The sequence below is a fragment of the Podarcis liolepis genome (genome assembly GCF_965112155.1).
Source record: "Podarcis liolepis genome assembly, chromosome: 4".
Lineage (NCBI taxonomy): Eukaryota > Metazoa > Chordata > Lepidosauria > Squamata > Lacertidae > Podarcis > Podarcis liolepis.
The window spans coordinates 89,755,508-89,778,663 of NC_139558.1; the positions used below are offsets into that span (position 1 = coordinate 89,755,508).

General features: G+C 47.3%; 1 protein-coding gene across 4 annotated transcripts in view; it reads left to right on the forward strand.

The window, feature by feature from the left end:
• The window catches only part of SLC36A4 (solute carrier family 36 member 4), a 104,976-nt gene that overhangs the window by 8,267 nt on the left and 73,553 nt on the right, over positions 1-23,156 (forward strand). For 2 of the 4 annotated variants that reach the window (XR_014525192.1, XM_083499747.1), the window contains exons 1-7: positions 4,021-4,083; positions 6,460-6,577; positions 7,425-7,515; positions 9,310-9,398; positions 10,374-10,469; positions 12,547-12,631; positions 21,629-21,853. Coding sequence is in view for 3 of the 4 variants with exons in the window: in XM_083499747.1 (XP_083355873.1) it covers positions 4,053-4,083; positions 6,460-6,577; positions 7,425-7,515; positions 9,310-9,398; positions 10,374-10,469; positions 12,547-12,631; positions 21,629-21,853 (735 nt within the window). In the remaining variant the exon portion in view is untranslated. Of the gene's footprint in view, positions 1-3,921; positions 4,084-6,459; positions 6,578-7,424; positions 7,516-9,309; positions 9,399-10,373; positions 10,470-12,546; positions 12,632-21,628; positions 21,854-23,156 lie in introns of those variants that run through there. The other 2 variants (XM_083499749.1, XM_083499748.1) reach the window with 2 other exon arrangements.

Sequence of the window (23,156 nt, forward strand, 5' to 3'; positions counted from 1 at the left end):
GTAACTTGGCTTTTCGCAGTGAGGGAACCGCCAGAAGGCCCTCAGCGCTGGACCTCAGTGTCCAGGTAGAACGATGGGGGTGGAGATTCTCCTTCTGATATACTGGACCAAGGCCATTTAGGGCTTTAAAGGTCAGCACCAACACTTTTAATTGCACTCGGAAATGTACTGGGAGCCAATGTAGGTCTTTCAAGATCAGTGTTATGTGGTTTCGGCGTCCGCTCCCAGTCTAGCTGCAATTAGTTGTAGTTTCTGGGTCACCTTCAAAGGGAGCCCTACATACAGCGCATTGCAGTAGTCCAAGCGGGAGATAACCAGAGCATGTACCACTCTGGCGAGGCAGTCCGTGGGCAGATAGGGTCTCAGCATCTTCTAACCAAAGTGATCAGAATCATATTTCTGCGGCATGAGCAAAATAAATAATTCAGGACAGATGACATCCACATATATGCCCTATTGATAGTCATGGCTTCCCCCAGAGGATTCTGGGAACTGTAGTTTAGCAATGCTGCTGACCCCAGAAAGCCACAGCTGCAGCAGCCTTAACAACCATTCCTGATAAAATTGTATAAGCCTGGTTTAAATATTGTGGCCATAGTGATGTCTTGTCTACTCATGAACACATAGAGCTGCCTTCTGAGTTGCATCCTTGACCCAAACAGGAGATGGTCCCTCTACCCTTGATTATTCCCTGTTTCTAAACTCCCTTATGTTGCTTACTAGTCTAGTATTATGCTGCATGAGTAAATGAGCTGAAAACCTGATGAACCAGCTTTATGTGATGCCTGTGGGGCTTTGGATTTTTCTTGTGGTTTTAAGCAGAGGTTGGATGGCTATATATGTCGTGGGTGCATTAGCTGAGATTCCGGCTGTTACGGTAAAATCTGGGTGCGGGGCTACTCTGCCACCCAGCTCGTCGGACTAGGTCCGCGGGTCCCTGCGGAAGAAAATGAGCTCAGCCGGAGACAGGAGCAAACTGGAGAAGATCCAGGTTTATTGCACAACAGGTTCAAGACAAGATTGAACAGCGAGAAAGGGGTGACATGAACTTTTGAAATTTCCCTCCATGTCCCAGAATACAGTGCAAAATACATCCCAGTTACATCATGAATACATTAAGAAGAGGTTGGGTTACACAGATTACATCATGAATACCGTATTTTTTGCACCATAACACTCACTTTTTTCCTCCTAGAAGGTAAAGGGAAATGTCTGTGCGTGTTATGGAGCGAATGCCTGCGGGTGGCGGGGGGGGGGGAGGAATCTGCTGCAGTCGTGAGCAGAGGATCCATGGTTCCCCTTCCTTCCCTCCTCCGTGGTTACAAAGCATGGATCCACATGGATCCTCAGGATTTTTGCATTGGGCTACTCCAAACTCACTGTCAGATCACATGTCTGTGGCCACAGCATGAACCACAAAAATCATATATCCACTATTTCATTTAGAATATTTTTTTCTTGTTTTCCTCCTCTAAAAACTATGTGCGTGTTATGGTCTGGTGCGTGTTATAGAGTGAAAAATACGGTACATTAAGAAGAGGTTGGGTCACACAGGATTAACATATGGAGGAGGGAGGGGGGAATATGCAGAGCTGGAGATATGCGCAGATAAGCACATCCTGAGTACCTGATGAGAAGACAATGGTCCATGTATGCATGGTCTGCCACCTGGCATTGCCCAGAGGAAAGGCTTGGCAGAGTGATTTGACAGGATTAGGGTCTTGACACCTTGCTTGAGGGATTGTGGAGGACAGGGGAGGTGTCATGGAGTCCTAAAGAAATTGAGCTAATTGGCACGTTGATTTTCTATGAATTTTATAGATTTTAGTCCCTTTTGACATTGACAATTGGAAATAAATGGATATATTGTAGCAAAGAAGGAGGTGAAGAAGACATGCCCCCCCTTCCGTATCACCGGCATTTGCAGTGGGTTGGAGTAGATGACCCCCGACTCCCTTCCAACTCTGTTATTCTATGTCTCCGGGTGCTATTTTCTGAGGCAGAAGGGGGCTAAGTTCACCTCCGGAAGCTTCTAGAACTCCAGCAACCCTTTGTGGGTGCCTGAAAAGACCAATGTGTTGTTTAGCTTAATGTTTAGCTGACTGGTGGCTCATGCATTGTTTCCTGGCAGTCCAGCTGCTACAGGGCCAAACAATGGTAGATTTCTCAGTGGCTTCTCTGGAGAAAGAGAGAGAGAAGTCAGGTGGATTAGTTGGGTCTGGCTGCAGATTTCACATCTGATAAATGCAAGGCTGATAAATATCTGGCCGCAGAGAGGGCAAGACTTGTGTAGCCACGACTTTTGATCGATTGGGAGAAATGCCATGTAATCCAGCAAAACCATTCTGTCAGAGTGCTGAGTACTTGAGCTGATATGCGAGGGCTGCAGTTGATCGCGGAAACCATCCCTGCGGTGAATGTTGTTTAGGAATTGCCCTTCCTCCAAAGAGGGCCAGAGTGATGCACAACCACCAATAAGCAATAAAGCACATCAGTGAATAAAGCATATGTGAAACAAAACAGGAGCATTATAACGCAAGCTCACTTGGAATTGTAGAGTTGGAATAATAATAATATTAATTTATATCCCACCCATCTAGCTGGGTTTCCCCAGCCACTCTAGGCATCTCCCTATAGAATATTAAAAACATGATAAAACATAGTTACAGGTGTTGGTCTGCCGTAGTTGCAACAAAATAAAAAAAACGCCTTCCAGTAGCACCTTAGAGACCAACAAAGTTTGTTATTGGTATGAGCTTTTGTGTGCATGCACACTTCTTCAGAGACACTGAAACAGGTGTTACTGGAAGGATTTTTAATTATTTTGTTATGATAAAACATCACACTTTAAAAACTTCCCTAAACAGGGCTGCCTTAAAATGTCAGATAGTTGTTTATTGCCCAAGTATCTATCCCAGGGGTCAGCAACCTTTTTCAGCTGTGGGCTGAAAAAATGCCATCCACCATCCCTCAGACCATGTGGTGGGCCAGACTATATATATATATATATATTTTTTGGGGGGGGGATGAACGAATTCCTATGCTCCACAAATAACCCAGGGATGCATTTTAAATAAAAGCACACATTCTACTCATGTAAAAACACCAGGCAGGCCCCACAAATAACCCAGAGATGCATTTTAAATAAAATGACACATTCCACTCATGTAAAAACACACTGATTCCCAGACCATCCGCGGGCCGGATATAGAAGACGATTGGGCCACATCTGGCTCCCGGGCCTTCGGTTGCCTACCCCTGGTCTATGCAGTCCAATCCCCTGCAATGCAGGAATCTCAGCTAAACCATATATGAGAGATGACCATCCAACCTCTGCTTAAAAACCTCCAAGGAAGGAGTGATAGTGCTTTTAGTGATCAAGCCCCTCTGTTGCCAAACTCTTGAAAAGTCTGGATAAATAACAAGCACCTAGAGGACCTCACTTCAGGGGGTGGGGGTCATTCTGGAGCTGAGACCCCCGCTATGGAGAAGAGGCCCCTTGCTTATAAACCCAAGTGGGGACCAGAATCAGAGCCTCTAGCCAGTTTTAAGATTTGAGTCGGCTGGTATTGGGAGAGGCAGTCCCAAAGATATTTAGGCCCCTGAGTCATTTTAGGGCTTTATAACGCAGTAACTTATTGCCTCTTGCTGCTATCCAGCGACTGAGGATACTTTTCTTGCATTATGTGACATCGGGCCTAGTTTTCCAGCAGAGCTGCTAACCAGTAGAAGTAGATTGGGGCATGGAAAGGTGTTAAAATTTCCCCAAGCTCTACCCCATGAGCCACCAGGTTGTTCCCTGGCTCCACCTTCTCACTTGAGGGCGCCAGAATCCTTAAAATCAAGATCTAGTAGCTGTGGGAAAAAGCACTGAACTGCTTTTGCATCTCCAGCTTAGTAAGACTCCAAAGCGTTGTTATGTCGAAGCAGAATGTGCCATTGTGACGCACTGATGAGGAAATACTTAAAGCTATCTTTGAACAGGAATTCGTCTGTAATTAAGGCATAGATAAGATGGCACTGAAATATGACCTTCAACTAATGTGTTTTTCATGAAGAGGGTATGGGGTCATCGCAACTTCTGTATGCTATATTATTTCAATCTTCCAACTACTGTATTTTTCGCTCTATAGGACGCACCCGACCATAGGACGCACCTTGTTTTAGAGGGGGAGAACAAGAAAAAACAATGCCTCCCCCTCTCTGCCCAGCGCCACTTCAGCGAAGTGGCAGGAGAAATGGAGCCCCTTCCGTTTCTCCTCCCACTTAGCTGAAGGGGCGCTGTGCCTTAGGTGAAGGGGCACCTACCCTTCAGCGAAAGGAACCCGAAGCCTCCGGAGGCTTCAGGCAGCTATTTTTGAAGCCTGGAGAGTGAGAGGGGTCGGTGCGCACCGACCCCTCTCGCTCTCCAGGCTTCAGTGAAGGCAACCCGAAGCCTCCGGAGCGTGGTGGGAGCACTCCCACTGTGCTTTGGAGGCTTCGCGTTGCTATTGCTGAAGCCAAGGAGCCTGCATTCGCTCCATAAGACGCACACACATTTCGCCTTAATTTTTGGAGGAGAAAATGTGCGTCTTATAGAGCGAAAAATACGGTTGCTAATGTAACCTGCACAGTGAAATTTAATATGGCAAGGTTAGGCAACATGGTGTTCTCCAGATGTTGGTTTACATCAGTGTTCCCCAAACACTCCAGCTGTTGGACTACAACTCCCATCATCTCTAGCTAGCAGGATCAGTGGTCAGGGATAATGGGAGTTGTAGTCCAAAAAACAGCTGGAGACCCAAGTTTGGGAAGCCCTGGTCTGTATCTCCCATAAGCTCCCAACTGTCATGCTGAATGGACAGGGTTGATGGGACTTGTAGTCCAGCAAAATCTGGAAGGAACCATGTTGGCTTCCCTGTAATATGAGGGCGATGGCCTAGTTAATCCAAAGAGCAGATGAGGTATGAAACTTGTTTCTAAACTAGGCTTTCTCAACCTTGGGTCTCCAGGAGTTGTTGGACTGCAAGTCCCATAATCCCTAGCAGGACCAGTGGTCAGGGCTGACGCAAGTTGTAGTTGAAGACCATTTGGAACCCAAGAGTCTGCACCACTCATTTTATTTAAGCTTCCCATCAGAAAAAAAAGTTGACCTTGGCTTATAACAGACGTAATAAAAAGAAATGGCCAGTGCGGTGTAGTGGTTAAGAACGGTAGTCTCATAATCTGGTGAACCGGGTTCGATTCCCCGCTCCTCCACATGCATTGGTATGAGCTTTGGTGTGCATGCACACTTCTTCAGATACACAGCCGGTGTGGTGTAGTGGTTAAGAGCGGTAGACTCGTAATCTGGTGAACCGGGTTTGATTCCCTGCTCCTCCACATGCAGCTGCTGGGTGACCTTGGGCCAGTCACACTTCTCTGAAGTCTCTCAGCCCCACTCACCTCACAGAGTGTTTGTTGTGGGGGAGGAAGGGAAAGGAGAATGTTAGCCGCTTTGAGACTCCTTAAAGGGACTGAAAGGTGGGATATCAAATACAAACTCTTCTTCTTCTTCTTCTTCTTCTTCTTCTTCTTCTTCTTCTTCTTCTTCTTCTTCTTGTCAAATAGCGAAAAGCACCAGTTGAAAATAATCCTATAAAATTCAGAGGTATGGATAGCACGAAAAAATGCAACTAGCTGTATGATGATAAGCCAGTGTAAACAGAAAGCTTTGCCTGGTTCCAAATGATGTCATAGTTGGTTCCAGGTCAGCTGGTGTCCCCCTGCTTCGTGAGAAGGTGCCTAACATAATGAGAATGGTTGCAACTCAGTGGTAGAGCATCTGTTTTGCATGCAGAAGTTCCTAAGTTCAATCCTAGGCATCTCCAGGCAGACCTGGGAATGTCACCTACCTTGAAGCCATTGTGGCTAGTAGCCATTGGCAGTCTTATAATCCAAACTGGGATGCAGGTGGCGCTGTGGTCTAAACCACTGAGCCTCTTAGGCTTGCCAATCGGAAGGTCGGTGGTTCGAATCCCTGCAACGGGGTGAGTTCCCATTGCTCTGTTCCAGCTCCTGCCAACCTAGCAGTTCGAAAGCACGCCAGTGCAAGTAGATAAATAGGTACCACTGCTGCGGGAAGGTAAATGGCATTTCCGTGTGCTCTGGCACTCGTCACAGTCCTCCATGCACCAGAAGCGGTTTAGTCATGCTGGCCACATGACCCAGAAAGCGGTCTGTGGACAAACACTGACTCCCTGGGCCTGAAAGCGAGATGAGCGCCGCGACCCCATAGTCACCTTTGACTGGACTTAACTGTCCAGGGGTTCTTTACCTTTACCTAATCCACAAACCTGTACATAATCCTTTTTTAAAGCCATCCACGTTGGTGGCCATTGTTGCTTCCTGCGCTGCCTGAAGAAAATTTCTGGCAGGATGAACGGCTTGACGACCTCGAAATGTATTGGGTCCTTCCCTCTTCCCCTCATGTTTTAATAGATCTGGAAGTAATGAAGCCTTTAATAGCAGAGCAGAATTCGGACAGTGAAGACGAGAATGAAAATGAATTGCTACCGCCAGAGAAGAAGTATCAGCTCGATAACCAGGATAGCATTTCGTAAGTACCGTATTTCTACTTAAAAAAACACATATATGTACAGTGATACCTCTGGTTAAGTACTTAATTCGTTCCGGAGGTCCATTCTTAACCTGAAACTGTTCTTAACCTGAAGCACCACTTTAGCCAATGGGGCCTCCTGCTGCTGCCGCGGTGCCGGAGCACGATTTCTGTTCTCATCCTGAAGCAAAGTTCTTAACCCGAGGTACTATTTCTGGGTTAGTGGAGTCTGTAACCTGAAGCGTATGTAACCCAAGGTACCACTGTATATAAAATACTATGCATTTATTGCTGGAATGCGGGTGGCGCTGTGGGTTAAACCACAGAGCCTAGGACTTACTGATCAGAAGGTCGGCGGTTCGAATCCCCGCAACGGGGTGAGCTCCCGTTGCCCGGTCCCTGCTCCTGCCAACCTAGTAGTTCAAAAGCACATCAAAGTGCAAGTAGATAAATAGGTACTGCTCCAGCGGGAAGGCAAACGGCGTTTTCGTGCGCTGCTCTGGTTCCCCAGAAGCAGCTTAGTCATGCTGGCCACATGACCCGGAAGCTGTACGCCAGCTCCCTCGGCCAATAAAGCGAGATGAGCGCCACAACCCCAGAGTTGGCCACAACTGGACCTAATGGTCGGGGGTCCCTTTACCCTTTACCTTTTTACATTTATTGCATTTATATCCCACCTTCTTCTCAAAGGAGCTCAGGGTAGTTCTCTCCCTCCTCATTTAATCTTCACAACAACGCTGTGAGGTAGGTTGGGATGAGGGTGTGTGACTGGCCCCAGGTCACCCAGTGAGTTTTGTGGTTTTACATTGTCCTAGTTTACAGATGTTGGTCTCTCTCTCATTTTTAGGTTTGTACAGACGCTTACTCATCTCCTCAAGGGAAACATTGGAACTGGACTTCTAGGCCTCCCGCTTGCAATGAAAAATGCAGGCCTTCTGGTAAGTGGCTCATCAGTTCCGGTGAGGGGGGAACGTCCAGTTTAAATTTTACTGTTGACCGCTGTGTGTTGGCAGTCTCCAAATGGGTCCTGCAAAAAAAGGGTTGCATCTAATGTTAGTCCTACTTGGAACACACCCATTGAAATTAACATGCATGATTCCCTTGGGTCTACTCGGATTAGGAGTCACGCAGCCCAAAGCACTGCAATGTGGAGTCACTCTGATCAAGGCACTTTGCCAGCGTATTCTGTTCCCCTCCCAATAGCCAGGGAGCATTCCACGACTACAGAGTATGCTCAGACTTCATTGAGCTGCGTTTGGTGGCCGTTGTCTTTTTTTTTCTTTGGTCCCCTTTGGGTTTCCCCCTGAAATACTACTACTACGTATTCTGCAAACCTTTGGGCCACTCCCAAGCCTGCTGGCCATGTGTGGATGGTGCTGTTTTGGCAACGTCCGGATTGGCAACCGGAGGAATTGAGTTTACTGTTAGTGTACAGGGTTAAGCAAAGGCACCCTCCTGTTAAACACTTTTGGACAGTGGTGGGGAATCATTCTCAAGTCCGAGGGCCACATTCACTTCTGTGCAAGCTTTCAGGGGCCGCATGATGGTGGTCAGCATGTGTAAAAATGGACAGAGCAATGAATGCAAGTTTTACCTTAGTACAACAGTCTAGTCTCTCTCTCTCTCTCTCTCTCTCTCTCACTCACTCACTCTCTCTCTCTCTCTCACACACACACCCTCTTTATCCTCCATTCAGAAAAGCAAGAAGCATTATTAGACACATTTCAGCTAGGTGAAAAGCACAAAACAGAGGCAGTGAGGTATGGGACCTGGGGGTGATGGCCTGGGGAGAGGGTGTGGCCAGAAGGGGTGTGTGGCCTGGGGAGAGGGTATGGCTGGAAGGGGGGTGGCTTGGGGAGAGGGTGTGGCCAGAAGGGGTGTGGCTTGGGAAGAGGGTGTGGCCAGAAGGGGTGTGTGGCCTGGGGAGAGTGTGTGGCTGGAAGGGGGGTGGCTTGGGGAGAGGGTGTGGCCAGAAGGGGTGTGTGGCCTGGGGAGAGGGTGTGGCCAGAAGGGGTGTGTGGCCTGGGGAGAGTGTGTGGCTGGAAGGGGGGTGGCTTGGGGAGAGGGTGTGGCCAGAAGGGGTGTGGCTTGGGAAGAGGGTGTGGCCAGAAGGGGTGTGTGGCCTGGGGAGAGTGTGTGGCTGGAAGGGGGATGGCTTGGGGAGAGGGTGTGGCCAGAAGGGGTGTGTGGCCTGGGGAAAGGGTGTGGCTGGAAGGGGGGTGGCTTGGGGAGAGGGTGCGGCCTGGGGAGAGGGCGTAGCTAGAAGGGTTGTGGCTGTTGGTTTCTATTTCCCTCACTGTGCAGCAAAAGGCTTGTCACAAGACAATTGTTTACATTCCACAGTCAGAGTTACTGTTGGGTTCCCACGGGAATGGGAGACTGGATTTGATGTACACTGGTTTCCAGTTTTTCAGTGTTCTCTCGGTTTTCTTTGTGTCGAGAGGAGTTGCTTCTCTGCTCTCACAGAGGCAGGATGGATGTTTGTATGCTCTCAGCATAGCTTGTAAATAAACTTTAGCATGTAGCACAATATCTCCTCATCCTTTTGTCCGCGAACTACACTCTGCTATATCAGCTCCAGATGGGCCAGAGCTGATCAAAATCTCACAGTGGCTTGGGGAGAGGGTGTGGCCTGGGGAGAGGGTGTGGCCTGGGGAGAGGGCGTGGCTGGAAGGGGTGTGGCCTGGGAAGCAGTTCTTCTTACTGTGCCTTTGTTTCTCTCTTCCACACAGCTTGGGCCATTCAGTCTTTTGTTCATTGGGATTGTATCCATCCACTGCATGCACATTTTGGTGCGATGCAGCCATTACCTAGCCCAAAGGTAAGCGCTTGTCGACGGCTCAAGGGAAGTCAAAACCTGCCTCCCCTCCCCTTTGCAAGATGCCTTCCTTAGTTTACCGTATTTTTCGCTCTATAGGACGCACTTTTTCCCCTTCAAAAATGAAGGGGAAATGTGTGTGCGTCCTATGGAGCGAAGACGCCATAGCCCCGCGACCCTCTCCCAGCTGGAGAGGTGACGCGCGGCTATGGCAGGAACCTCTACAGCCCCGTGTCACCTCTCCAGCCGGGAGAGCGAGCGCGCGGGGCTAAAGCAGCCCCCCGCGACCCTCTCCCGGCTGGAGAGGTGACGCGCGGCTATGGCAGGAGCCTCTCCGCTCGCCTTTCCGCTGCTCCCTGACCTGCTCTTTGAGGCTGGTGGTGGGCTTCCCCCCGCCAGCCCCAAAGAGCAGGTCGAAAGGAACCTGAAGCCTGGAGAGCGAGAGGGGTCAGTGCACACAGACCCCTCTCGCTCTCCAGGCTTCCAAGGTAGCCGCCTGAACGGCACCTTGTTTTAGAGCGGGAAAACAAGAGGGGGAAAGTTCTCCCCCTCTCTGTGCAGCGCCTCCTGCCGCTTCACTGAAGGGGCGCTGGGCAGAGAGGGGGAGATTTTTTTTTTCTTGTTCTCCCCCCTCTAAAACAAAGTGCGTCCTATTGTCCGGTGCGTCCTATGGTGCGAAAAATACGGTATTTCTCGGTTTCTTGGAAGGAGGCTTATAGAATCATATATTTAACTTCAGAGTGTGCCACAGTGGCCACATGGCTGGGGCTAGCTTTATCTGCATTTCTTGGCATTATCCGCTCTCGATGGCCCCACTTCAATTAGCCTGCTTAATTTGAAATGCATGTTAGCCAATTTGGACCTTGTTTGCTGGCTGAGCGCTTTTTTTTTTAAAGCAACTCATTTCTGCAAAGTTGCATCTTGTTCAATAACCGTAGTTGGGAAATAATCAGTATTTTCTTTTCTCGTTCATGCCAGATTGAAAAAAACTACCTTAGGGTATAGCGACACAGTTAGCTATGCGATGGAATTTGGTCCTTTTAACGTATTGCAGAAACGAGCTTCTTGGGGAAGGTAAGCTTCTACAAGAATTTGAAACTGATCTCCCTCCTCTATCACCCTCCACTCTCCTTGCCTTTGCCTTTTCAGTTCGTAAGTCTGATTGTAGAGCCCCTCAATACCAATATGAGTTGCTTTGGGAGGCAGTCCTTTCCTGAAAAGTAGGACAGAATCATAGAATTGTGGAGTTGGAAGGGACCCCTGAGGGTCATCTAGTCCAACCCCCTGCAATGCAGGAATCTTCTTGTCTGACTCGGAACTCGAACCCATGACCCTAGGATTAAGAGTCTCATGCTCTACCAACTGAGCTATCCCATGGGATAAGAACGCAGTAGATAAATAACAGTACACAGAATCTATATCGTTGCTATTCATTTGTTGCTATTATTCGGTTTCTTGCCCACCTTTCACCATAAGGCGGGGTGAACAGTGCAAAAATATAATGTTCCGATCAGATAAAAACCTTTTACAACCAGAAGGCTAGGGTGGGTCATGAAAAAATACTGTATCTCGGGCGTTGAAAGCCAGGGTAAAGACGGACGTGTTTCGTAGTTTGCTAAAGTTATGTAATGCAGGTGCCCTTACGTGTTGGAAGGGAATTTTGCAGCTCATATAGGTGTTGTTGTGTTGCTGGTTTCATAAAAAATAAGTATTTGGTGTGGGGGTGGAATATGCCCATTTTGTTGGGGTTCTGGTTTTTTTTGGGGGGGGGGGCTTTTAAGGGGGAAAGGGCTTAGTCGCTCACCAAAACAGCACTGTGAGGTGAGAGCATTTTGCCTCACAGCAAAAACTCCATCTTCTGTTACAGATATCAGTAGAAAAGGCAGGGGAGAGGGAGCGAGGCCGGGTGCTCTTAGGCAAAAGCAAAGGAAAATGAGCCTGTGATCAACAGCGATCGACTGCAACCTCCCGGGGATCGACCAGTCTGATCTGTTGGACATCCCTGATATATCCATTCCCCCACCTTCTCCAAGGAATTTGGAACAATGTACATGTGTTTCTAGGGACACGGGTGGCGCTGTGGGTTAAACCATAGAGCCTAGGACGCTGATCAGCAGGTTGGCGGTTCGAATCCCCGCGACGGGGTGAGCTCCCGTTGCTCGGTCCCTGCTCCTGCCAACCAAGCAGTTCGAAAGCACGTCAAAGTGCAAGTAGATAAATAGGTACCGCTCTGGCAGGAAGGTATACGGCGTTTTCGTGTGCTGCTCTGGTTCGCCAGAAGCGGCTTAGTCATGCTGGCCACATGACCCGGAAGCTGTACGCTGGCTCCCTTGGCCAACAAAGCGAGATGAGCGCCGCAACCCCAGAGTCAGTCACTACTGGACCAAATGGTCAGGGGTCCCTTTACCTTTACCTTTACATGTGTTTCTGGTCTAAGCTGAACATCCTATCACACTCATGCTTGAAATTTCACATGCTTAAAATGCATAAAGATGTTCCCAATTATGAATCAGAGATTGGAAACATCACCCAATTGTTGCTCCCACCATGCTTGTATTCTTCCCACTCTCCCTTTTGAAGACTCAGTGATATCTATTCTAGCCACCGAGGTCTACATAGCTTTGCTTTAGCACTGCTGCACCACTATTCGCTCCCAGGCCTTCTGCTGAGTCGTCCCTGTCTGATTTGCCCTGTAAACCTGCCGCTGTCTGTGCACAACACCAACCCGTCAACAGACTCTCTTGGGGGGTGTGAAATCTGCCTGGAGACTTCATGAAGCACTTTGATCCTTGTGGTTCAGGGAGTACTAACAGGTTTAGGAAAGCTCGACGTCAACCTGGATTTCATGCCTGTTTTAAGAGAAATATATCTCTGTCCTTGCACTGACTAACTAGTGTGTTTCCATTTCCCTTCCTTAAAAAGAGAAAGAAAAAAGGGAAGATTTGCCCACCACTATATTTTGATTTTATGTACGTTGCCTAGTCAGTGTAGGCACTCCAGAAGGAAGGTAGCAAATTGCTGTTTTGCAGGGAAAGCTTCATTTGATTGCATACGACTCCTCAGTGCATTGAATGTGACCTCCAAATCTTTGCCTCCCCGCAGATAAACACTAGTTAACTTGTGTTTTCTCTCTCTCATTGCACCACTACAGATACGTTGTGGACTTCTTCCTTGTGATTACGCAGCTGGGCTTTTGCAGCGTTTATATCGTGTTCTTGGCAGAAAACGTGAAACAAGTAAGCAAATAAATTTATCCGTGGATTTGATATTGCACCTGTCTTCCTGAAGGAGCCCAGGGTTAAAAAAAGGATGCAGAATTTCGAAAACAAAGCAAAACACATTCTGAAAGCTGTTACAGCTGAAAACGTTATTCCCTCCAGTGATCTTGGGGTGGCTAGGAAAAGTATTCTTCAGCCATCCAATCCCTGGGTAGACAGGAATGTTTTCAAATTCCTCCTGATAAAGGTATAGCATGCTAGGAAAACATTCCACAAACAAGGAGCCATTGCTGAAAAGGCCCACCTGAGAAAGGTCGCCGCCAGTTCAATCCAGTTCATGTTTCAAGTTCCACTGAATTGAGTCAGAGTGAGTGTGAATGGGATGTTTGGCTGTCTCTTCTTCTCTTCTTCGGCGATCACTCGTAGCCAAGTAAGATTGTCTTCCATAAACAAGGTTTTAACAATGAGTCTGTAAGTGACTGTGGAGGCCAATTCTGGACCCACACGTCCTTCCACAGTGGGGACATTGGTTTCCGGAGAGAGTTGATCATGGTGTGGATTTGCCAAGCGTGCCTTCCTCCTAGCACGTTTGTCCCTTGCGTCCTGAGTTCGAGTGTCTTCAAAGCCCATGACACCTTTGGTAAACGCTGTTCTCCAACTGGAGCGCTCCTAGGCCAGTGCAGTTTGTTGTTGGTTGTATGTTGTCTGCTGTTCGGTTGCTGACCAGAACACATCTCAGTGGGAAAGAGTCATAGCTTAGTGAAAGGGGATGTTCTTTGCAAGCCAAACATCCCAAGTTCAGCTTTTTGTATCTCAAGTAGGGCTGGGAAAAGATTCCTGTGTGTGACTCTGTTTTTTTTTTTATATATATATTTATTGAAGTTTCAGAAAAAAGAATTGCATAGAAACAAAAAATACAAGAATAAAATACAAGAATAAAAAAACAAAAATAAAAATACAAGAAAAATACAAAATAAGTACACAGATAGAAAAATAAAAATAAAAGATCAACCTTTCCATATTATACATTCATATCCTTGTTTCCCTGACCTCATACCTCCCCTTTTTGTATTCCAATTCAATTAATTAATTCAGCAATTTCTTTCCCCCCTTATTATCCTAATCTTTAATCTTAATATATTATAACATTAAATTTTTACCTATTTAAAAATCCAATTTTCCATATTCTTTTATATCATTACAGCTAGAAACCGCTTAACTTCATTCAAACATCATTCTAACATTCATTAATTTTACAATACTTCTGTAAATAGTCTTTAAATTTCTTCCAATCTTCTTCCACCGACTCTTCTCCCTGGTCTCGGATTCTACCAGTCATTTCCGCCAGTTCCATGTAGTCCATCACTTTCACCTGCCATTTTTCCAGAGTGGGTAAGTCTTGTGTCTTCCCCTGTGTGTGACTCTGGAGAGCCACCACCAGTCAGCATGGATAAGATTGGCCAGTTCATATTCATGTCAGAAGATTTGCTATGGAATATTCACTCTGTAGGGGGAGCCAAAGGGCTAGCTATCAGAATGGCTATTAAATGCAATTCTTTTTCTTAAAGGGAAAACTTTTTTTTTTTTTTTTGCAGTGTGCACTTGTCAACCACAGTAAACTAGCCATAGCAAAAAAAAATATAAATTGCTGTTCCACATCCCTTGTGTCACAGTATCTCTATTCGAAACCATGTGTGCCTTCTTTCTCTGCAGTGAACTTCTGCGTGCTGGTAGAGACTTTTCTGTTTGCAAAGCAAATGCATGGTGAACCTGTAATGTCTGAGGAATTGCTCTCTTCCTTCTGCTTTCTCTGATGTACCGGAAGGAGGAACCTAGGGAGTAGTGGAAGGGGTGTTGCTTCTGAATACCTGTTTCTGGGAATCGATACTGTGCTCAAGTCCTTCTTCGCCACAGGATACTGAACTTTTGGGCCTGATTGAGTAACCAGGCTGCTGCTCCTCCTCTTCCTTTATACAGTGCAATTTATTATTATTATTATTATTATTATTATTATTATTATTATTAATATTTATACCCCACCCAACTGACTGGGTTGCCCCTGGCCACTCTGGGCAGCTTCCAGCACATACAAACACATAATAAAACATCCAACATTAATAGGAATAGCAAAAAGTCACAATAACTTTACAGTAAACAAATTATATCAAACAAACCAGCATTAAACAATCCATCAGAATCTAATAGTAAACAGTAAAACTAAACACCAGCGAATAATAATTAAACAATTATAGTGGTACCTCAGGTTAAGAACTTAATTCATTCTGGAGGTCTGTTCTTAACCTGAAACTATTCTTAACCTGAAGCACCCCTTTAGCTAATGGGGCTTCCCGCTGTCGCCGGTGCACAATTTCTGTTCTCATCCTGAGGTAAAGTTCTTAACCCGAGGTACTATTTCTGGGTTAGCAGAGTCTGTAACCTGAAGTGTATGTAACCTGAAGCGTATGTAACCCGAGGTACCACTGTATTGGACATGGACCTTTGTAAAGTAGTAGAGGATAGGCCCCTGCCCCAAGGAGCTTATAATCTGAAATGCAACACAAAAGGGAGGGGACTGGTATAAATAGAGGGAACTTAGACTAAATCGAGAACAAGGGCTGGGTGATACCTGGTTTTCAACATTTCAATATATCACCAGCTAAACATGGTGATATACCAATATACTACAATGTCTAAAATAAGGATGCAGCTATGTAGAGGCACTGGCTGGCTTCACAGTTTTTCTCGCATTGTGATTTTGGCATACCACACACACACACATACACACACACACACACACACATCATGGTTCGCGATCTATTGCCAGGTCAGAAATCATGCAACCGATTCACAATATGGCGTACAAACCAGTTTTGGGCGATATATCGCCCAGCCCTGCTGAGAACTTGAAGAGGAGGGGAGAGCTTGTTCCCGATCATCAAACCATGGTTAGGAGGCTGGCGAAGGTGAGGCCTGAATGCAGCCCCTTGTCTTCATAAAAATGCCCTGCAATTTTGCCTCCTTTGTTTCTTGCTGTGGCAACTGCACTAAAATCTGTGGGTACAGTTTAGCTCTGGCTGCTTCGTACACCTGCTGTTCAAAAGAGCTGTTCCGTACGCCCACATGTAACACCGGTGAAAACTGTCTGTGTTGTTCTTCTGAACAGCATCTTCAGCTTGGCTTAAGTGTTGGCTGTTCCCTTCCCATTTTCCTTTTGTGTTGAGAAGGTAAGCGGCAGCAGTTGCTGATTACTTGCAAAGAATAAGAAGGAACAGAGTGGGCCCTTTCACCAGTTGTTCCCACCCAAGCAGTCAAGAGTGTTGCTAGGTCCTTACAGTATTTTGGGCACACCTAAAGACTTCATTTTCATAAAATCTGAATGCTGATTTGTATGTATAGGTGGAAATTTGAAATAACAACTCTCGCCAAAGGCAAACTAAACAGCTACCTCTGCAAATCGCCCCCAAGCAAGTTCAGTTCTCACCCCACCCCAGTATTGGATTTGTGACCATTATGCTCATTTGCCTTCAGTAGACGGCCATTGAAACACATACCAGAGATAAATCAGTATACCTGAAGGAGCGTCTCCACCCCCATCCTTCTGCCCGGACGCTGAGGTCCACTGCCGAGGGCCTTCTGGCGGTTCCCTCACTGCGAGAAGCAAAGCTACAGGGAACCAGGCAGAGGGCCTTCTCGGTAGTGGCGCCCGCCCTGTGGAATGCCCTCCCATCAGCTGTCAAAGAGATAAACAACTACCTGAAGGCAGCCCTGTTCAGGGAAGTTTTTAATGTGTGACATTTTAATGTATTTTTAATCTTTGTTGGAAGCTGCCCAGAGTGGCTGGGGAGACCCAGCCAGATGGGCGGGGTACAAATAATAAATTATTATTATTATTACATTATTATAAATCTATTCTCTGACAGCATACAGTCTGCTTCACTGCAGAAGTTGGAGATGGGTACTAAGACCCAGATTACTTCCTCTTAATTTCCTCCTCTATTTATTTCCCAATAGGTTCTGCTCCAAAATCAATTCAGTTCCCCCCTCCCCTCTTCTTTCCTCCTAGCTTATGTCTAGATCAGTGTTTCCCAACCTTGGGTCTCCAGCTGTTTTCGGACTACAATCCCCATCATCCCTGACCACTGGTCTAGCTAGCTAGGGATGATGTGAGTTGTAGTCCGAAAGCTGCTGAAGACCCAACATTTGGAAACACTGGTCTAGATGAAGTCACCTTATTTCCCCAAATTACCGTATTTTTCTGTGTATAACATGCCCCCATGCATACGACGCCCCCTATTTTGGGGGACCCAAAATTAAGAAAATGGAGGGAGGGGGGAGATTGCCCCTGTGTATAAGACTACCCCCTTTTAAACATTATTTTTAGTAAAAACAACACCACCCCAGTCTTATATATGGAAAAGTACGGTCATTCCTACCCAGGAACCAAGATCGCCTCCATCCAACTTTTCCCAAATTCATTACCGATGTGGAAACACTTGGGGCACATAGGAAAAAATGTTCTCACTGTGGCCAGCCAGATGCCCACGGGAAGCCCATTGGCAGGGCCTGAGCATGACAGCACTCTCCACACCTGCAGATCCCCAAACCTGGTGTTTGGAGGCATGCTGCCTCTTAACAGTGGAGAGGGAACCTAGCCATTGTGGCTGGAAGCCGTGGATTGACAGCCTTTTCCTCTGCGAATTTGTCTAATCCTCTTTCAAAGCCATCCAAGCTGGCAGCCGTCACTGCCCCTTGCAGGAGTGAATTCCGTAGTTCGGCTATGCGCCATGTTCTGCAGCATTATTTGTGTCAAGCAAAGCACCGTGCCTTGCCTCCTCTCTGTCTCCTCTCTGTCTCTGTCTTGCTCTCTCCAAGCTCTCTTTGATATACCACTTGTGGTCTTGCTTTTGATGCTGCCGTCATTACTGACTTGAATAAGAACCACAGACAGAGTTCCGCTTACGCAGTGGGGCTCTCTAGACCCACCCTTTCCCGCTCTGAAAAGTGGTCCCTCTGGAAGTCCGAGGGGCTTTCTGCAAGGGTGTGCTAACAACACAGATCCAGGGGCTGCAGTTGGGGGATGAGGGGAATCGGAGTCCCCCACTTTGCACGAGCAGAAGGCACTTAACTCTTGGGCAAGGGCTCTTTTGCTACCAAGCCGCTGTCTCCTTTCTGTTCTTCAGGCAGTGTGCTGCAGTATTCTGCTGTACTTCAGAGCGACCCGAGAGTGAAGGCTGCACATCTATTCATACTCATAGCAGTCCATTATTCATCTGAATGTTGCTCCAAGCCTCCGTAAGCTACCCCAACGGCTTTGGAAGGCCATCTCTGTTCTCCTTTTTGCCATTGGTTGCTTGGGAAGGATGTTGCTACCTTTCATGAGTGTTGAGCTCCTTCACTGGTGTTGAGCCAGTGTGGTGTAGTGGTTAAGAGCAGTCTGCAAAGCAAAACAGGATGTTGATGTTTGGGACTGTACCATGGGAACAAAGGGGCAGTCTATTCACTGTACTGAGCACTGGATGTTAGCTCAGAGTGTCATCTGACCTGTACTGGAAGTACAGGGGTGGAGTTTTACACTCTGCTGTTGGAGTTTGAACAGTGCAGACGTGTTTCTCTGTACTGCTGCAAAGACAGAAATAAAGACATGTAAATAGAATTCTGTCTGTCTCTTTCCCCCTCCTTGGGGAGGCAAGGAGGAGGGGAGGAGTGGTGTGTCCCTCTCACGCTGAGTGGGATCGCCGATAGTGACCTTGCCTGTATCCTGCCGGGAGACGCAGACGGGGAGGTCAACAAGGATCTTAAGCCGGGTGCCTGGAGAGTGGCCAGTTTCCCTCTGATAAGGCTTAAGAATCCGACAGTGGACTCGTAATCTGGTGAACCGGGTTCGCTACCCCGCTCCTCCACATGCAGCTGCTGGGTGACCTTGGGCCAGTCACACTTCTCTGAAGTCTCTCAGCCTCACTCACCTCACAGAGTGTTTGTTGTGGAGGAGGAAGGGAAAGGAGAATGTTAGCCGCTTTGAGACTCCTTCGGGTGGTGATAAAGCAGGATATCAAATCCAAACTCTTCTTCTCTTCTTCTTCAGAGCCTTTCCTGCAACTTGTCCACAACCCTACTTAAGAGCCAGGCTTAGGGCTGCCTGCCTGTTGGGTTGCTCGTGCTCTTTGCATGCTGCTTTTGCTCTTACCGCCTTTGGCTACCTTAGGCAGTACAACTGCACAGACGGCATATAAGCTTTTAAATATAACGTTTAATAATAATAATAAATACTAAATTTTATTTATACCCCACCCTCCCCAGCCAGAGCCGGGCTCAGGGCAGCTAACAGCAATAAAATCGCAGTAAAAACATAATAGGGGGAAAGGGGGGGGGATGGGAAAAAACCCCACCAATTTAAAATACAGGTTAAAATGCAATTTAAAATGCAGCCTCATTTTAAAGTAGCTGATAAATCAAGACCACAAGGGGAGGGAAACATAAGGGTCAGACCGAGTCCAAACCAAAGGCCAGGCGGAACAGATGTGGAAAGATGTCAAGTCCTGCAGGGCCCTAGTCTCTTGTAACAGAGCGTTCCACCATGTCGGGGGCCAGTGCTGAAAAGGCCCTAGCCCTAGTTGAAACCAATCTAACCTCCTTGAAGCTCGGGACCTTCAAAGTGTTGTTATTTTTGGACCTTAAGGTCCTCCGCGGGGCATTTGAAAAAAAAAAGAAACCCTCTGTTTTACGGTGTTGGGGCCAGCAAGGTTGAAAATCTTGCATGTAGGAAATAACAAAGTTGGAAGTATTGTTTTGCCAAGTTACTTCTGACCATGTTTCTTTTTTCTTCTTTTTTTTGTGTGTGGGGAGAGCAGGATAATGTTTACCATGGCCTGGCCCAAGATGACTAACTCTGTGATGTGACGCACTGGAGGAAATTGCCATTGCTTCAAAGTGATGGTGACCGAGTGGTTGGAGATGCTGATGATATTGAGTCTGACATTGCGAAGGAGACTAGGTTAGGCAGAAGATGAGTCACATGTCTACCAATCATCTTATCGCAATCAGCAGTAAACTGCTCCTCGGCCCCAGACGAAATGTGGGAGAAGGAGGAGGAGGCCGGTTGCTCTTTCATGGTTGTTTTGTTAACTTCTTGCGTGCGCGTCTCTGTTCAGGCTGCCTGCTTTTCAGTCCCAGCTGTGCTGCAATTGGCAAATCGGATATTTTGCCTGTCATGTAACATGGCATCCTTGAAGTTAGTGAAGTGCAGCCATTTTGCTTAACAGCAGCAGCAGCAACAACATTTTTATTATTTGTGCCCCACTCATCTAACTGGGTTGCCCCAGCCACTCTGGGCAGCTTCCAACAAATATAAAAAGGATAATAAAACATCAAACATTAAAAGCTATTCGTTCTAACCCTGTGCAATGCAGGCATCTTTCACCCAATGTGGGGCTTGAACCTTTTAAAGCTGACTGTTAGCTGACATTTGTTGATCATAAAAAGCTTTTTAATGAATGAAAGGCATCACCTATTCTTCGGGCAGCATGTTATTTTCCCCTGGTTGATATTTCAAAAACATTCCTGTTTCTGCACCCTGATAATCATCATTTCAGTGAATCGTTATTAACACACACATGCCTGGTGTCTGCTACCGGAAAGTTTTAATGTCTTAGAAGAGCATTCTCTCATCCGGATGCTCTCTTGATATTTTGGATGGCAGCTCTCATCAGCCGAACCAGCCAATGCTTGCTGTTTCATTCCAAACAAATGTAGCACACCAAGATGGGGAAGGCTGTCTCAGAGGCACTCATCCAGCGGAGCTAGTGCCTCTCCTAAGGTCCCGTCTGGTCTGTGTCAAAACACTGCACGCTTTCCTCCTTCGAAACTTGTTTTTATTGTCCAGAATCAAATGTGTGCAGGTTTCACGGGCAAAAACTTGCTTTGATTGACCAAGATTTCTTGGGTTGTATGGCAACTGTGCAGAAAACACAAAGGCTGCAGCTTGTCAGAGACTGATCAGGTATTTAAGAGGTGAGACGATATTTCAGGTATCCTTGCCCCAAACTGCAGGCCTTTATACACCAAAACCAGCACCTTTAGCTTACCCTGATAGCTAATTGGCATATAGGAGGTCTAAGAAAGGGGTCGGCAAAGTTTTTGTGGCTTGCGCCGGTTCACGGTCCTGCAGACGCCTCAGTGGGCTGGAGTCCGTGCGCACACGCGCATGTGCAAATGCTATTTCCGGCACTTCTTGCGGCGCGGAGGAGGTGTGCGCAGCTTCCCATTGGCTGCAAAAACTTCCTGCAGCCAATGGTAAGCCGGCCAGCGTCTCCGAAGGTGGTCCCCACTGTGCTCCAGACTTGTTTAGCACGGTGCATGGGAGCCAACTGAGCGGGCAGTGGGGGGTCCATGGGCCGGTTAAATGACCCCTGGTCTAAGAGCTGAACATAAAGGTGCCCTCTTCTGGGAAGACAAGGCATTTCCCTCATTTTGAAACTATTTTGTTGTTGTTGTTTAGTCGTTTAGTTGTGTCTGACTCTTTGTGACCCCATGGACCAGAGCACGCCAGGCACTCCTGTCTTCCACTGCCCCCCGCAGTTTGGTCAAACTCATGCTGGTAGCTTCGAGAACACTGTTCAGCCATCTCGTCCTCTGTCGTCCCCTTCTCCTTGTGCCCTCCATCTTTCCCAACATCAGGGTCTTTTCCAGGGAGTCTTCTCTTCTCATGAGGTGGCCAAAGTATTGGAGCCTCAGCTTCAGGATCTGTCCTTCCAGTGAGCACTCAGGGTTGATTTCCTTCAGAATGGAGAGGTTTGATCTTCTTGCAGTCCATGGGACTCTCAAGAGTCTCCTCCAGCACCATAATTCAAAAGCATCAATTCTTCGGCGATCAGCCTTCTTTATGGTCCAGCTCTCACTTCCATACATCACTACTGGGAAAACCATAGCTTTAACTATATGGACCTTTGTCGGCAAGGTGAAACTATACTAATTGACTAATTTCAGTTATTTAAAAATAACCTGTATTGTTTCTTGCAGGTGCACGAAGGGATTCTTGGAAATAAATCTGGTGTGAACGCCACAGGAGTCAGTGGCCCCTCAGACAAAATGACTACTGATCTGCGAATATATATGCTGTGTTTCCTCCCTTTTACTGTCCTCTTGGTCTTCATCCGCGATCTTCGGAGTCTGTCTGTGCTCTCACTCCTCGCAAACATAGCCATGGCCATCAGTCTTGTAATCATTTATCAATATGTTATCCAGGTGAGTAAGGACCTGCTTCTGCACTCATTTTTCTTTCCTTCCTCCCAGCGTCACACTTGGGGGGCTGCGCTTTGGCTCGCGGGTGATAATCCATTTTAGCACTACTGGAAGCATACACAGAGCTCGGTGTGAAGAGCCCTGCGAGATGTGAGCAAAGGCTGATCCAGTCCGCCATTCCTTTCCCCACATCTGGCCAACCAGGTGGCAGGTAAAAAGGTAAAAGTTAAAGGACCCCTGGACAGTTAAGTCCAGTCAAAGGCGACTATGGGGTTGCAAGGCTCATCTCGGTTTCAGGCCAAGAGAGCCGGCGTTTGTCCACAGACAGCTTTCTGGGTCATGTGGCCAGCATGACTGAACCGCTTCTGGCACAACAGGACACCGTGACGAGTGCCAGAGCGCACGGAAATGCAATTTACCTTCCCTCCGCAGTGGTACCTATTTATCTACTTGCACTGGCGTGCTTTCAAACTGCTAGGTTGGCAGGAGCTGGGACAGAGCAGCGGGAGCTCTCTCCGTCGCAGGGATTCGAACCGCCGACCTTCTGATCAGCAAGCCCAAGAGGCTCAGTGGATTAGACCACAGCAAGCAGGGCATGAAGGGAATAGCCTTGTCTTGCTGCTGTCCCCAAAGAACTGGCATTCAGAACCATGCTGCCTCTTATCCTGGAAGCACTCAGTAGCCATTGTGACTAGCAGCTTCTGATCAATAGCCTTATCTCCTGCAACCGAAAAGGTCTTGGCTTAATTCCCAGCCCACCTTCATTGCATACGTGTAATGAAACCTTCAGCCCCATGTTGTGTGTAGGTTTGGGGGTGGATGGAGATTAGTGAAAACAACAACAGAAGCTGACAGTTCTGAGTGATGCATCCGGTGGATAGCCAGAACCAACACCGCTGAATGACAACGACCTTTTAGTCGACTTGTTCAGATTCACTCATCTGTTTAAAGGTCATCGTGATTCACCACCGCATCTCCATTACTTAGGGAATACAGGGCAATTACCTTTTCCTTTGTGCATTTTTAAGGGTCCGGTGCAGGGGCAACGCTGACCTGTCCATTAGTGAGCCTTAAGGGGCCCAAGATTTCAACCACAGGATTGTGTGCTTCTTGCCTTGCATGGGAATCCCCCTGCCCCACTCCCCAATTATAGTTGGGCGTTTTTAACAGGTAAAATACAAACCTGGCGTGTTCCAAACCCACGCATTTGGCATGGATGCTACCAGTCTGCCTAGAGTAGGGCTGGGTGATGTATTGATAAAGGTAAAGGGATCCCTGACCGTTAGCTCCAGTTGTGGCCGACTCT